We start from the raw sequence: 16,275 nt of genomic DNA, 5'->3' as shown, positions 1-16,275 counted from the left end.
CAAAGAGGCTGCAACTCTGCTCTTAGAATCGGAGAACCACGGAATCAGCTGGGTTGGAAAGGACCTTTAGGCTCATCCAGTCCAACCGTCCCCAGCACTGCCAAGGCCACCACTGCCCCATGGCACTGAGGGTGTGTGAGCACTTGCAGGGCCGGTGCCTGCAGCCCTGCCCTGGGCAGCCTGTTCCAATGCCCGAGCACCCTCTGGGGCAGGAATTGTTCCTCAGCTCCATCTAAACCTGCCCTGGTGCAGCTTGAGGCCGGTTCCTCTTGTCCCATCCCTTGTTCCTTGGGAGCAGAGCCCAGCCCCTCCTGGCTCCATCCTCCTGTCAGGCACTTGTAGGGAGCCATCAGGTCCCCCCTGAGCCTTCCCTTCTCCATCTGAACCTCCCAGGTCCCTCAGCCGTTCCCCATCACACTTGGGCTCCAGGCCCTGCACCAGCTCCGTTCCCTTCTTTGGCCCTGCTCAAGCCCCTCAATGTCTCTCCTGTAGTGAGGGGCCCAGAGCTGAGCACAGGATTTGAGGCGTGGAGCTCTCTTGTAGACAATGCATCATCCCCATTGCAGATGCCCTCCTTGGGCACTGCCCCGCTCAAAGGACAGGCAGGGAGGTGAAACCTGGGGTAATCTGTGGTTAAGAGAACCACAAGACCCCCTCACCACCAAGGATGCTTCTCCCTGCCCTATTGCCCTCAGCAGGAGGAAGGAAAGCTGTTGGGGTGCTCTCAGGGAGCAGCTGAAGACACAGTGTGAGGAGAGCAGAGGACAAGGGTAAAATGTGGAAAACCAGAGCACATGAGCTACAAGCAATCCTGAGGGCAGTTTCCTTCCAGACAGTGTCTCAGGGCTCAATGCAAGCTTGAAGCAAAGCTTTGCCTACAGGGACCTCCCATAGGTCCCCCTTTCACTTGCAGACAGAAACTGAGGCTGGCACTGTCTTGTGTGCAGGGGCACTGCTGCATCGCACGCTCCCTCTCTTGCTGTCATCTATTTCCATAAAGCCTGTACAAACATGAGCTCCTCTGTGCTGCGGAGCTCTGCCACATTTGGCTGAAGCCCGCTGCTGCTCCAGGACAGGGAGAGAGATGCAGGACAGGGGGGATGCTGCCTATGACTGCAATGCCAAGCCCTTGGTAAAAAAAGGTGAAAGTCTTGGAAATGTCTTGGGAAGTTGTATCATAGCATTTGAGTGCTTTATGCGGAGCATTTATTGATGAGGTCTGCTGCTTAGAGATATTTCACTGCCTGGAAGTCTCCCAGGACCCAGCAGGGCTGGTGAAAGGGACCTCTGGGTTCTCCTGTCCAGCATCATAGAATCACAGAATGGTTTGGGTTGGAAAGGACCTTAAGATCACCTAGTTCCAATCCCCTGCCATGGGCAGGGACATCTCGCAATAGATCATGTTACCCAAGGCTGTGTCCAGCCTGGCCTGGAAACCTGCCAGGGATGGAGCACTCACAGCTTCCCTGAGCAACCCATTCCAGTGCCTCAGCACCCTCACAGGAAAGAGCTTCTGCCTTATATCTAACCTGAACTTCCCCCGTTTCAGTCTGAACCCATCACCCCTTGTCCTGTCACTACAGTCCTTAATGAAGAGTCCCTCCCCAGCATCCTTGTAGCCCCCTTCAGACACTGGAAGCTGCTCTGAGGTCCCCACGCAGCTTCTCTGCTCCAGCCTGAACAGCCCCAATGTTCTCAGCCTGGCTCCATACAGGAGGTGCTCCAGCCCCTGATCATCCTCGTGGCCTCCTCTGGACTTGCTCCATGTCCTTCTTATGCTGGGGACACCAGAACTGCACCCAGTGCTGCAAGTGGGGTCTTATGAGAGCAGAGCAGAGGGGCAGGATCTTCTCCTTCAACCTGCTGGTCCCGCTGCTGGTGATGCAGCCCAGGACATGGTTGTTTCTGGGCTGTGAGCACACACTGCTTCCTGTTCACAGTGGTGAGCACCTCTTACTGATCAGGTGGTCCCATACACCATGTTCCCCTCCAGGGATGTGGCATGTCCTTGCTCTGCATGGCTGGGGTCCTGCCAGCCTCTCCTGGTCACAGGCCCTTCTGCTGCCTTCCCCCCAGGCTGGCACCAGCTCCTTTGGACAGCTCATCCCAGTCTGCTGCAAACATAAATGTGTGGTGCGACCTGCACAGACACAGGGTGGGCTGCAGGGGTGAGATCTGAGCTTCTGGCTCGGGCATGGGAGCAGGGCTCTGAAAGGACAGGGGAAACTGAGGCAGGGAACAGCTCTGAGGAGACGGACACCTCACTTCAGGATGGATGTCTCTTATCCCAGCAAAGCATGGAAGAGGCTGCCCTGGGAACCACAAACCATGTCTGTGCCTGTTTTATTGTGTTGATAAAGAAGTGAACTGAAATCAAAGTGCTTGGAAAAGTGAGGACACAGGAAGGAAGGTCAAATACCTATAGGTGTAAGGGATGGGGTTTTCTTTGGCATGGTGAGAACATGCACAGAAATGTGCCCATGGCCAAGCAGGGGCCATATACCAGCAGGTCCCGTCCCGTTTTCATCTCTCTGAGCAGATGAGCCAAAGATTTTGCTAGAGCTTTTTTTCCTTTGCAAGGCTTATACTCAGTGAGCCATTGCCTCAAGTTAGGAAAATCCATTGTCCACACCAGGCTTGCCCTGGCCTCTTGTTTCAGCTCCTGCCCCACTCAGACTTACCTTGACTCCCCAGTGCTTCTCAGCTCATCCCAGTCACTCCTCATCTTCCTCATCTTCCCAAGCCTCTCAGCCACATCCTAGTTCACCCCAATATGTCCTAATGACCCTCCTTTTCCTACCATCCATCCTCTCTCAAAGGGCCCCATCACTTGCACAGGATGCTTTTGTACAATGCTAAAGCCTCCCAGCAGGGCTCAGCAATGGAAAAGCATCGATGGAGCCGTCAGGACTCCATGTGGAGCATCTGGAGTCAAGGAGGCTGCTGCTCCACTCCCGAGACCCTGCAGAGCCCAGAGGTCTCCAGCTCCTCCCCGCGCTCCAGCAGTCACATCAAAGAGCACAGCCTTTTGTTTCAGCCCTGTTTGAAGTTTGCAGCTAATTCTTGGTATGCATGCAGCGGTGCTTGGCTCGTGCTTGTTCCTGGAGTAAATGTTGGTTGCGTTGCTCTTAAACGATTGGAGAATTCCAATTTTAATCTTTTATTCATCATCGTCTTCCAGCTCAGACGCAGAAAAAAACCCCACGTAAATTCAAAACCTGTGAGAATTGAAGATTCCATAAGAGCTGCTGACCCTTCGCTGGCAGCTCGGAATGTGAAAGAAATCAACTGCCATGGGGAGCCTCATCTTCCGATAACAGGTTCAGAGGAGCCCTGCATCAAACGGGGTTTCATCCCTCCCTGCCTTGTGTCCATGCAGGATGGGGTCAGTCCCACTGTGCAGGGAGGCTCCTGCTGCTCCATCACGTCCTCTATCCCCACCTCCAGCATCCCTGCACTGAGAGCTCTAAGCCCGCCCGGTGCCTTTGGAGCGTGCCCTGCCTGTGTTGCAGCACCAAGTTCTTACCCCATCGATCCACCAAAGCACATCCACCCAAACTACCTCTGTCACCCCACACTCCCTCAGCTCCAGGCATGAAGACCACTTCTCACCATAGTCTGTGTCACGTACACTGACCTCTTCTCCTTGGTGCACCCAGGTTTGTGTTTGCGAAGGACACCTCATCTGCTGAATGCCACCCCACCGCTTCCTACAAGAGCCGCTTTTCAGGACAACTTTGTGAGGGGGAAGATAAGGAGTCTTCATAGGATGAATCATAATCAATCTATATGAACGAGCCTGGGGTCCAGAAAACATCAGTGAGTGCCTGGGAACAGCTTCACCTTCTTTCAGCATCAGCAGAATGAAAATCTGTGGCTGGGAGTCTAGGTCAACAGGTTTCTATCCTACATCGGGTTATCCTGAGTAATTTCCTTGGACACAATGCTAAGTGACTGCGCTACAAGCAGAGAGGGAAGGTGCTTTGTGAATACAGCCTTCTTGGCAGACTAAGCTGGTATGTGATCAGACAGGAGTCATATCAGTAAACGGGAAGCAGAGTTCACCATCTGTTAGCACCATCCACAGAGTGCATCTGACCCCTGCAAACCTGCATCAATTCGGCACAAGCTGAGCATGGGTGCAGAGCGAAGACGCGTGGCTCCATGCAGGGCTCTGCAGGTGCTCTGCAAGTCCAGACTGCCACCTCCAGGCACACACAGCTCACAGAGCAGCGCTTGCTAACGGCACAGACAAATCTGGCCTGGGCAGCTGTAAACTGGATGCTTCGGAGATGACTTATTGATAGCTTGGGGTGATGCTGGGTGTGATTAGGGAAGAAAAGCTGCTTTACTCAGGGAAGTGGAATCAAAGTCTCTTGGGGGACATTCAAGAAGATGTGAAAATCCTGAGGGCTCTTTTGATACATGAAGGGGTTTATTTGCTGTCCTATATAAGCCAGAGTTTCCATCACCTCCCCTCGAATGGAAGAGTTTGCCTCTTGACCAGCTCCTTCCCTGGAGAGGTCCCCAAAATCCTCTCCACGAGGGGTTTGCTGCTGGGCTGGTTCCCCTTTCAGCCATCAGATCCCCGTGTGCCAGCCTTGTCCCCAGCCTGGCTGGACCGGATACCCACTGCTGGCAGTGCTTTGGGAACATAGAGCACTGCACAAGGTTGGAAATGTAGCTCTGTGCCCTGCAGAGGAGCCCCCAGTGACTGGCCCTTGCCAGGAACACAATTCCATGGCAGTTGCTTCCAGAAGAGGAAGAAATGATGTGTAAATAATGACACAACGGTGCCTTGCATTCCTGAGGGTTGTGAGTGGGGTGATTCCCTGGGCATGGTCCTCACCATCAAAGTGATGCTGGCATGGTCTGCACCACCAAAGTGATGCTGTAGTAGCTGAGTGTATCTACTCCTTCCCACACCTGAGGGGAAGAATCAAGCGCCAGCACCATCCATGGATTTGCTCTGGGACTGAGAAATGTAAGAAAACTTTATACACCTTGCACCATGTTGATACCGGCTTTATTCATAACTGAAACGTGGGTCCTTGGTGAGCACTGACCTGTCCCAGCATTCCCAGGCTGTCCCGCTGTGCCCAGTGCCAGCAGTGTACCGTGAGCCAGGTGTGACATGGTGGCTGCCCCTGTCTGTGTGAGGGGTGAGGGTCTGAGCAGGACCCACACAGCTTTGAGCACTGAACATGCACGTGGACGAGTGGGATGAGGTGACCTTCAGAGGTCCCTGCAAGTGATGGAGCAGCTCTGCGCAGCACAGCGACAATAACAGGCAAGGGGATGGCCCGTGAGAAGAAGGAATTTTATTGTTCAGGAGGAGGTGCACACTCTGAACACAAAAGGCAAACCCTGCCCCACCATCCCTGCAGCCTGGAGCAGCCCCATGACCCCAGGCTGCAGGATCTGACTCATGGACTACCTTGGAAAGGGGCATCTGGCAGCTCCCAACCTCAGATCCTGCAGCCGAGTCACAGGGATTGCCCAGCAAACCCCAAAGACACAGGCCTGTGGCACTGGCCTGCCCTCTGCTCTCCCCTATTTGCCCATGGTGGACTCACCCTTCGGGGAGTCCCAAATGTTGGGAAGAGAGGACATGGCCAGTACCTACCATCTTGTGCTGCAGGGCATGGACTGCCCTCCGTCATGATGCTGACTGCAGGGTGGGTGTGAAGGTCTGAGTGCAGGACACAGGGTGCAATACAAATTAAACAACACATTGCATCTGTCCCCCATTACAAAAAGCTTCCATAGGAAGAAGTAAAGTGCCCGCCACAGTCAGAGAATCCATCAGGGCGCAACCGCCCTGGATGGAAAGCTAAATGAGCCCCAGAAAGGCCAGTTTAGCCAGGATTATTGCAGCTGAGAAATGGCTTTAACCCTCCCCCCTAAACCCCACTGTGCCCAAACAGCACTGGGAGGAGCAGACCTCAGGCCACATCCTACCAGTACCTGCATTCGAGTGATGCTGGATTCACTGTGCCAGAGCTAAGGACACGATGCTGTGGGCCAGGCTGGCCCCTGGCAGTCACTGTGAGTCCCCTCCAGCACTTCCCCCCTCCCCAGCCGTGCTCCCAGTAGGTATTTTTTGCGGTGAGTTCAGCCCCGTGACCGACGCTTCTGTGCTTTGAGACCGTTCTTGTGTACTTAACACCGTATTTCAGTAAAACAGTTCCCGAACCCTTAGAAAAGCGTATTTACACCCAAGAGAATCCTTCTCAGCCCGCAGCCTGCCCCCCATCTGCATCTGCAGCCGGCTCAGCCTCTTAGACCAGCTCCACAGGTCTTTGGAGGCCACTGCCCTGCCAGAAGAGATGCTCCTGTGGAAGAGAGGAGAGCTGTGGAGGGAAGCCCAACCTCCCAGTCACCAGGCTCACCAGCTGGGTAGTGCTGAAGACCCTCTTTGCCCAGACCTGCTGTCCTCAGCCATGTGGGACTGCATCTGGAAGCATTGCTCAGAACCCTCCTTTGCAGCTGACATGGCAGGCAGGAGGTGGAGAGCCTCCCGCAGCATCCTGGAGCTTCTTGAGGCTCCAGAGAGCAGACCTCCATGCTGGGGAAGTTTCCTCTGCTCTTTCCGGCACTGCCACCAGGTCCCCTGTCCTCCTGGGCTTGGTAGAGGTGGATCGTGAAGGCACCTGCAGGCTGGTGCAGTTCAGGAGGTCCAGGCTGGAGTGAGCTGGAACTGGGAGGTAGTGGGAGCAGGGCTGTCTCTGCTGTGTGGCAGCCTGTGGAGCCCCGCTCAGTTCAGAGATCCAACAAACTCCCCACTTGTGGGGTCCAAAGGAGCTGTGTGCCATGACAAGCATAGTCCCACTGCTCCTGGTATTGCTGTTGCGTCTGATACCCCTCCATCTGCTGGGGCCATCCTGCTGTGTGAAAGGGTTACCCCCTGTCCTGCATAGTTGTGTGGGGACCCCCAGTGCCATCGAGACACAGTAGAAGATGGAGAGAGGCATGACATGTCCCTTGCCTGCTTGGAAATCTGCTCCCCCCTTCAGGTGGGGGAAGGAGGCAGCAGGACCATCGAGGTATCTGGAAAGCACATTTCCACTGATGCTAAAATCGAAGAGATGCTGGTGGGGTTCCAGGTCCTGATCTGGTGCCCCTTTTCCTGCTCACCACCCTGCTGCCCCTTTGCCAGGGTAAGTGTTAAGGAATGCCCATTGCAGGTCTGCAAATCCGGTGATCAGAGATGCCTCCTGGGGCCGTTTGTGTTCAGCAGCTGGGATCTCATGGCCTGGATGCTGCTCAAGATCTTCTTCTGGTGGCCCATCATGGTGATGCCCAGACTCCGAATGTCCCTGGAGAACAAAGACACTGTCAGACGCCCCAGGTGCTGGACCTGGACAGAGGCACTGCTCCTCCCCATGCATGCATCCCATGGACCAGCCCAGGACGTTATGTTTGGCTCCTCTCCACTTGCCCATTAGCACAAGTCTGCTACGGCTGAGGGTTCATGAGCATCCTCCCAGGGACACAAAGGCTGCCATTCCCTTGGCCATATCCTACTGACAGGACTGCTGTGACAGCTCCGGGGGGAGCAGGAGTGGGATCACTCCTGACAAGCTAGCAGGTGACAAGATCAATGATCTGAAATTGGATTCAGTTTTAGTGCGATGCCCTCAGATAACCCAGTCAGAAAGACAGATGGATGATGAGCCTTCCCCACTCTAGAGCTTCCCTGATGTGCATGAGAAACAAGGATCAGTATCAGCTCAGTCCCACAGCAAAGGCCCCAAGTACAGCCCCCAGTCAATGGATGACAGCCCTCTGTCTGTGTCTCTCCATCTTCCCTTTCACTGGCTCCTTCCCAACCTGCTGCACCTCGACCGAGGTGTGCGCTGTCACATCCTTCCCGAGTCACGGGAGACATCTGTCAGCTCCACGCCTTTTGACAGGGAAAAAGTCTTCTCAGAGGCAGGAGAGGCTGTTGTCAGCCCTGGCACTAATGCTAATACCAAGGGATGGGGAATGGAAGCCCAGAATAGGAGCAAGTATGGTCACCTGGTACCGCTTGGAGCATGAGCAAACTTGGAGACCCCCTGTACAGGTGGCAGCTCCTTACAGCAAGAGGAGGATGAGTCAGACACATCTTCCCCAGCTCTCCTTACTTAAGCCAGCCTTGGTCACTTGGCTATGACCCTGCACTCACACCAAGGCCCTATATGGTACCTCCCTACCCCGCTGCACTGAGCAAGGAGCCAGTCCAGTGCTCTGGGTTCTGAAGAAGCATTGAGGTGCCCCCAGCTCTGTTTGTTTGCCAGTGATCCCAGAGAAGCTGTGCAGCATGGCACAGCCATGCTCTGGTCCAGACAAACCTTTCGCCAGGGAACCAAAGGTGAGAAGAGCAAGGAGACAACAACCTGATATCTATCATATCTGGATTATATGACCTCATGAGGCACTTTACAACCCAAATTACCAATGAATCTATGATGACATTGGAGAGAAATCACAGAGGTGACCTGGTGCTCACACACTTTCAAGAACAACTCCCAGACCTTCTCCAGAAGGTCAGCACTGCCTTGGACATCATCCCAGACCTCAACACCTTTTCCTTAGGGTTATATCTCTGGCATCAGCGACCGACTAGGTTGAGCAAACCAAGGCAGGACGGTCACTGTTTGGGGCTAGTGGGAAGGTGCAGGGCAACCCAACCAGTGCTGTTTGTCCTCTGGTACTCACTCGATGTTCATGCGCATCACCATGCCCAGGGAGGAGTACCCTGCCATGGCAAAGTTGTCCCGGTAGTGCCCCAGCCGGATGGAGTCCAGCCAGTCCTCCACAGTCAGGCAGGTGGCCAGGTCCAGGAGGCCCCTGTCAAAGGGTGTTTGGGTGAACCTGGGAGCAGGAAAGAAAGGGGTTAGCCCAGGAGGTGCTGGTCCTCGGTGGCCAGGCTGTGAGGTCCAGCTTGAAGAGCCTGAGGTGAGGTGAGGGCAGGAATCACTGCTCTATGGGCACTGCTACCCCAGACCATGGAGCAAGGCAGTGATGTGCCCACCCTAATCCGTGCCCATGAGCCCTGTGCATGACCATGGTCACAGGTCACTGCTGCTAGAGCTGGACAGAAACACCCCTCATGCACTGCGTGAATGTTGCTTCCAGAATGTTGCTTCCATGGCAGCAGCTTCCAGAAGAGGACGAAATGATGTGTAAATAATGACACAACGGTGCCTTGCATTCCTGAGGGTTGTGAGCGGGGTGATTCTCTGGACATGGTCCTCACCATCAAAGGGATGTTGGCATGGTCTTCACCACCAAAGTGATGCTGCAGTAGCTGAGTGTATCTACCCCTTCCCACACCTGAGGGGAGGAATCAGGTGCCAGCATGCTCTGCCCAGCACCAGCTCATCACGCAGCCCTTACCGGTTCACGGTGGCCGTGCACTTCAAGTTGTCCGGGTTGCGGATCAGCTTATCCAGGATGCCGACGATCTGGGAGAAGCGTGGCCTCTCGCTGCGGTCCTTCTGCCAGCAATCCAGCATAAGCTGGTGCAGGGTCGTGGGGCAGCCCATGGGGGCAGGCAGGCGGTAGCCTTCCTCCACCGAGTTAATGACCTGGGAGGAAGCCAGGAGTTAGGAGCTGCACCCTGGTGCATGAGCTGCTGGTACCATCAGATGGGGAAGCAGCGGTGAGGTGTACACAAGATTCATGCTAAACAAAAGGATTTCCAGCAGGCCACGTGAAGCCACTGGAGAGATGGGAGCAGGCTGGATACCAAACACGTACAGAAATCACTGCTATGAGAGTGGATTTATTACAGGGTCCAATAGGCCTAAAATATTGCAGCTTCCCTCCATCAGACAAGCCATGAGACCCTCACTCACACTCAGTCATTCTGGGCTTGCTGCCATTCACAGGAAGCCCTGCTTGAAGAACGGTGTGGAGAAGGCAGTGCAAGCACTGCATCGGCTCCTTGTTGTCACCAAGGCCACTTTCTAAAATACTAAGAACACTTGGGAGAGGGTATTCTCAGGACTCCCATAGCAGGGAGAAGGCAAATAGGTTTATAGTCCCTATAGGTGAAAGTAAAAAGGAAGTTCTGTGGTTCTGCAGTCAAAATACTCATTTTATCACCTCCTTTTGGAGCTATTTCTCCCAGGTTATAATCAGGAACACAGCCTATGTTTGCCTATAGTTTTTATGCCACTCTTGAGGTAAGAGCAGCTCCACATAATTCTGACAAGCCCAAAGCTGACTGCCAGGTGATGCAAGCCGGGTGCTCTCAGGAGCCTCACATGGGCAGTAGAAGCGATGGACCCCCAGCCCCGGGTGCAGGATGGAACCATCAGGCTAATGCAGTGGGGCTGCAGTGCTTCTAGGGAAGCTCTGACCCCTTGCAGGGAATGGGAAAGGTGGCACATGTGCTGAAGCTCTCCAAGCAGCACAAAGTCTTGTACAGAGCAACAGACAGGGGTGGGGAGACCCACAATGCACACAACCAGGCACAGCTAGGATTCATGGTGCTGCAAGGGGAAATCTGTGCAGTGCAGTGATGGGCATCACGCTGAGGGGACAAGCACAGCGTGCACAGCCCCGTGGGGAAGTGAGGAGAGGCAAGGGCTGCTCTTTGGGTCCCTTTTCCCCAGCCCTCCCTGGGAGGGAGCAGGAGGAGAGGCAGGGTTGCACCGTGCTGCCCCATGCCCCTGTGCACTCACATCCCGGTTGGTCATGTTCCAGTACGGGCGCTCGCCGTAGGCCAGCACCTCCCACATGACGATGCCGTAGCTCCACACGTCGCTGGCCGAGGAGAACTTGCGGAATGCGATGGCCTCCGGAGCCGTCCAGCGAATGGGGATCTTCCCCCCCTGCAAAAGAGAGGAACAGTGGAGAAGGTCAAAGACCGGCCAGGCTGTGTGTGTCTGTATGCCACAGAGGACATGGGCTGCTCTGACACCAGGAAGCCCTAACTGATCTTGTGCCTCTTCTGACCCTTCCTCTGAGAGTCCCAAAGCCAAGATGCAGAGGATGCTGCACTTGAACCAACAGCAGGAGCGTTCCCCAGAATTAAAGGATCTGGAATAGCACAAAAGGTATCTGCCTCTGAGATAACAAAGGGAGCAGCTGAATACAAAGACACACAGAGGACACATCCTGGCTCAATTCTTCTCTTGGCTGAAGCCAAGCGAAAAGCATGAAGGCCATGGTTTCCAGGATAGGCCACTGTGCACTCATCCCTTGGAGCTGCAACTGCTTTGGGCATTGCCATCAGCTAACCCAAAGCAACTTGAAGCCTTTCTGCTTCTTTAGTCTTTGTTCTTCTGAAAAACAATGCCCCGACTCCTCAGCTGCAGCTCCAAACTGGCCTCCATCAGGAGCTAGCTATCCACAACATCTTCCCATCCAGAGGCACGCCTGGGGAGCACACTAATTCCTCCTTTCATGGCCAGAGAAGAGCTAAAAGAGCACATTCCCTCAATATACCTCATTTCACCTCTGGTTACCTGCAGTGGAGCAGCGCATCAAACTCCAGAGCTGTCAGGTTGGCCAGAAAAGTCCTAAAGTGGCTTCACAGACAGAATTGTCTTCATCAAACCAAGATCACCTGCAAAGCCAATTCCCACCCTTTCCACACCCCTGAATCACAGAATCACAGAATCCCAAGGGTTGGAAGGGACCTCAAAAGATCATCACATGGAAAAACTATTGTGTGGCCACGCTGCTGCTGAGTCTACCGTAACACCCACCAACTGACCCACGGCTCTGGGACAACTGGAGGAGTGGATGGAGCTGAAGTCTATGGAAGGACTCCAGCAAGAACATGGGACCGTCCCTGTGCAATGACCCACGTGCACCCACAGGAGCTGTTCGTCTGGAGAGGTTTGATCATCTCCCTGCTCTGTTCACTGCGCACCTCAGTTCTGGGATGCCCCTGTATGAAGGAAAAGGCTCAAAAGCTCTTCGGGTTCATGCTCTTGGTTCAGATATCAGCAGTGAGGTGACTGCCTCCAATCGTACCCTGCCTATCTTGACCTGAGAGTGTCCAACTTCTCCATCTGTCAGCGGCCTGGGCAATGACCACTGGTAAGGCTCACTAAGACACTGCAGCCCTAGGAGCCACGCACCGTGGTGGTGTAGGCAGCATCGGGGTCATCCTCCAGGATGCGAGAGAGGCCAAAGTCAGACACTTTGCAGACCAGGTTGCTGTTCACCAGGATGTTGCGGGCAGCCAGGTCCCGGTGCACGTAGCCCAGGTCAGACAGGTACCTCATGCCCGCTCCGATGCCGCGCAACATGCCCACCAGCTGGATGATGGTGAACTGCCCATCGTGTTTCTGGAAAGGAAATACCCCAGAGTTCATCCATGGTTTTCACCAGCATCCTATTGATGCTGTTCTCATTCAAATAACCCCCTAACCCCCCAGGACCTCTTGTACTTGACTTAGTACCTCTTCTAGCCCCAGTGCCTCTGTCTTGTCCCAGAGCCTGCTTGCTGCCCTCCCAGCACCTCTGACATGCAGCTCAGGCTGGTGTCCCTCCCTTTCCCCATGGAGCTGGGCACGATGCCCTGGAGCTGATGTCTGCTGTAGAGGTGAGAGCCCAGAGCACACCATTCTCTTGCAGGGGTTGCAGTGGCCGTGAGGCTGAGGAGCAGGAGCCAGCTTCCTCCAGTCACTCAGCCCAGGGGGATGTGCAATGAATGAAAATACAAAAGAGCTCCTTACCCTGAGGAAGGTGTCTAGCGAGCCATTCTCCATGTATTCTGTAACAATCATTACCAATTTGCCTGCAGAAAACAAGGGGGGTCAAGTTAGAAGAGAAGTCACCTTCCTCTGGGAAGCCCAGTGCCAGGCTTTTACTGGAAGAGACTTGAATCCATCCTCCTGCACCTCCCAGAGCGGTCTCACCCCTGCACCACACAGAACGGGCACAGCACTGGGGATGTGGCAATAACCCCAACACTTACCCCTCCCTCCCAGTGCTATTGATGTGGCTAGGTCAGCTTCCTTATCCTGCTGAAATCTGCATGCCATTAGCATAATGCTTTGCATCAGAATGTGCTTTTTGAAGGAAGACTTCGAATTATGCTGCAACACAGGCAGCCTTTAAAATAAACACTAATGGGCAGAACATCTCCTAAACCAATAACCCTGACCTGGGGCCACTGCAGAGCAAGGTGAAGAACTGCCACATGGGAAGTCTGTCCTGTAAGAGAAGGCAAGGGGGTGGGACGGAGGGGACCCCAGTGAATGGACATCTGAGAAGGGGGCATGTAGGGCACCTGCAGGAATGAGGGCACCCAAAGCGAGCCCTGACCCCCATCTCCAGGGTGCCCAGAGGGAGATACATCCCAGTTCTGCCCACCAGCATCCCGTCCCCACCGGCGACATACTCCTGGTCACCACCCCCTCCAGGTGGATGACGTTGGGGTGGTCAAACTGTGCCATGATGCTGGCCTCGCTCAGGAAGTCCCGTCTCTGCTTCTCCGTGTAGCCGGCTTTCAGCGCCTTGATGGCCACAGGAATCTCCCTCTTCCCTGGCAGCTTCAGGCGGCCATAGCACACCTCTCCAGACTCCCCTGCAAGGCAAGGGGAGGGCATGGGAAGCTCCTGAGCGTGTTGCGCTGACCCACCAGCACCGTGGATCACCCCATCTGCTGTGATCAATCTCCTCGGGACTGCCGGGCTCTTTGCGCATCGCTGCCTCTGAGCGCAGAAAGGATTTCCCATCTCCAGCTTCCAGTGCCACCTCTGGCAACCGGGCAGGAATATCAGATACCACCTCCCTCTGATGCCTTACACTTGAAGTGATGGGCCAGTGATAGCGGTTACAGTGGCGCTTGCTTTACTGCTTTTAATGAGCAAGTCTGGAAATCTCTTAGAGCAGCAGGATGTCTTTCAGCCAGGCTTCCCAATGCTGTTCTGGGGTAAGCCTTTGGGGTGCTGCTGGTGAAGCTCCATTGCCATCCCTTCCCTGTGCTTCCCTGAAAAAAAACACCTTTTTGTGTTGAAAATGTGCCATTTTGCTACAATTTCATTTGCATTTTGTCACTGTAGATGCTTGCTCCGAGGTTTCAAAGCAGGGTGGCCGTGTTGGAGCACCCACACAAGACAGGCTGAGCCATCTGCTGTGTCAGCCTGAGCTGTCAGTGCCACACCAGCAGCCCCCCGCACTGGGCTGCCTCCAAGGAGCTTATTTCATGCATCAGAAAAGCTCCCACTCTATCCATGATTTTGGTCTCTAACAGGATATGGAGCGGATGAAGCCCTGGGTGAGCACCGTGCAGCCGGCAGTGGTCCCAGCGCAACCTCAGACTGAATTTCCCTCATCAGACGTGATGCGAAGAGGCAGCCTGGCCCAGGGACTCACCAGACCCAATGACCTTCTCGATCTTGATCCGGGAGGCCTCAATTTCACGGGTGAGCTCATGCACAGCTTGGCAGGGGTCCTCATACGTGTGAGGGTCCACGTAGAACTTGGACTCGGGGAACTTCACTGCCAGGTTTCAAAGGGGAGAAAGGAGATGAGCTCTTTCAGGCAGCTCTGCTAAGAAGTAGGGGCACCCAGCAGCTGGGCAGAGGATGGGCAAGGGCAGGACTCTCGGGCTGACATGCTGAGGAGCCACAGAGGTTGCAGCCACAAGGGAACTTAAGGCACTCTTTGGCACAGCAGAGTAGTGCAGAACCCAGCTGCCCAGGTCTCCTCAATGTGATTGTCCCTCTCCATCAAGCCACCACTCTTCTGGCCTGCTGCTATTTGGGATGAGCCCCCCCCGCAAGTCGCATCTCACGCTGTGCAACCCCTCAAACCCCATCACCAGCGTGTCCCTGGGATCAGAGCCCCCTGCTTAGCTCTCCTAGACACATCCCCAGAAGCAGTCGGTGGTCAAACACCTTCCCCCTGGAAACCACAGCAGGTCCAGGGGGTATGGTCCAGCCCCTGCCCATCCACAGGGTCCTTCCTGCCCCAGGGGCAGCAGCAGGAAGGGTCCTACCTTGCCCATTCTGATAATGCATCTTCTCCTCGTCGGAGTCCTGGAAAGCCTTGCTGTACCCGCAGTGCCTGCCATGGGGACACACAGGTCAGAAGAGGTGCTCTTGTCCCTTGCTCCCACCAGCAGCCCAAAGGCAGGGTGGAAGGCAGTGTGGGTCAGGGCTGTAGGCAGCCTGGGAGGATCTACGCTAAGCCCATCCAGTCAGCCCTCGTACTGGCAGTGGTACTGGTTCTGCTATTGCTATGGCTATTGTTATCACTACCTCTACTCAGTCTGCTGACACAGAACCATAGAATCAACCAGGTTGGAAAAGACTTTCAGGCCAGGATTGCCAATGAAGGGAAGGTCTGGAGACTGGCTCTGCCTCAGGGAACATGGAGGCAGGGTGACCCCTAAACGAAGTCTCTTGGTTGCTTATTAACTCCTGACCTATGGATGCTCTGGACAAGTTGAGGAGAGAAAAGTTGTGCTCAAGATCTCCCACAGCTCCAGCCCTGCTTGGTGAAAGCCACACTGACCTCCAGAAACACCTACCTCTTCTTGCAGATTAAGACCACCAGCAATGCGACAAGGCCAGTGATGAGTGTGAGGCAGATCCAGACAATTGTCATCGTGTCGTACCGGAGAGAAACTGGAAGAAGCAGGGTAGGAAGGAGGTGAGCTAGAGTGGGGAGACTCTGCTGGGCTCAGGACCCTACCAAACCCAATGGGGTTCTAGTCTTCAAAGATTAAGCACCATCATCCGTGCAATCCCAGCTTTGGGGCTGTCCCAGTGTACAGGGACCATTGACAAGTGGGAAAACCAAGCATAGATGTGGGAAAGCCATGGTGATACAGAAAACCAGCACAGAGTGGAGTTTGGAGCCTCAGGACCTCACCATGTCTTCCTAGCCTTAATTGCTATGTCCTTCCTCCCTCTTCTTTCTAATGTATCAGCACATCTCAGCAGGGCAACCTCAAGCAAGCCCTGCAAGCTCCAACCCCAGATGTGCCTCCTGCCTTCCTCGCGATGCGGCAGAGGCACAGGGGCCGTGCAGAAGGTCATCACCATTCCCCAAGCTCCCTGCCCCACACTTCCCACCCCCCACAACCGCCGTCGCTCACCTGGCTTCCCCGTCTCCACCTCCACAGTCTGACTGAACCTCCCGCAGCCCGCGGACGTGCGAGCCCGAACCTGGAAGATGTAGCGGGTTGCAGGCTTGAGCCCAGAGATGGTGGCGGTGGTGCCCTTGGATTTCAGAGTCGAGTAGCTCTGCATTTCCTTGTCCTGGTGAAAAACAACCCCCAGAAACCTTGCTGCATCAACGCAGCAACCACAAAGC

At 54.7% G+C, this 16,275-nt stretch overlaps 1 protein-coding gene across 1 annotated transcript in view; it reads right to left on the bottom strand.

The window, feature by feature from the left end:
* Positions 1-7,204: 7,204 nt before the first annotated feature.
* The window catches only part of EPHA8 (EPH receptor A8), a 43,633-nt gene continuing 34,562 nt past the window's right edge, over positions 7,205-16,275 (bottom strand). The window contains exons 7-17 of the mRNA XM_065696175.1: positions 16,058-16,220; positions 15,488-15,584; positions 14,954-15,021; positions 14,329-14,454; positions 13,352-13,537; positions 12,684-12,745; positions 12,084-12,293; positions 10,677-10,826; positions 9,385-9,575; positions 8,704-8,859; positions 7,205-7,319 (exon numbers count right to left, since the gene is read on the bottom strand). Of these exons, the coding sequence (XP_065552247.1) occupies positions 7,205-7,319; positions 8,704-8,859; positions 9,385-9,575; positions 10,677-10,826; positions 12,084-12,293; positions 12,684-12,745; positions 13,352-13,537; positions 14,329-14,454; positions 14,954-15,021; positions 15,488-15,584; positions 16,058-16,220 (1,524 nt within the window). The remainder of the gene's footprint in view (positions 7,320-8,703; positions 8,860-9,384; positions 9,576-10,676; positions 10,827-12,083; positions 12,294-12,683; positions 12,746-13,351; positions 13,538-14,328; positions 14,455-14,953; positions 15,022-15,487; positions 15,585-16,057; positions 16,221-16,275) is intronic.

Source organism: Lathamus discolor, chromosome 16, assembly GCF_037157495.1.
Source record: "Lathamus discolor isolate bLatDis1 chromosome 16, bLatDis1.hap1, whole genome shotgun sequence".
NCBI lineage: Eukaryota > Metazoa > Chordata > Aves > Psittaciformes > Psittacidae > Lathamus > Lathamus discolor.
Note: the sequence above shows the minus strand (reverse complement) of the source record. Positions and strands in the feature narration are given on the sequence as shown.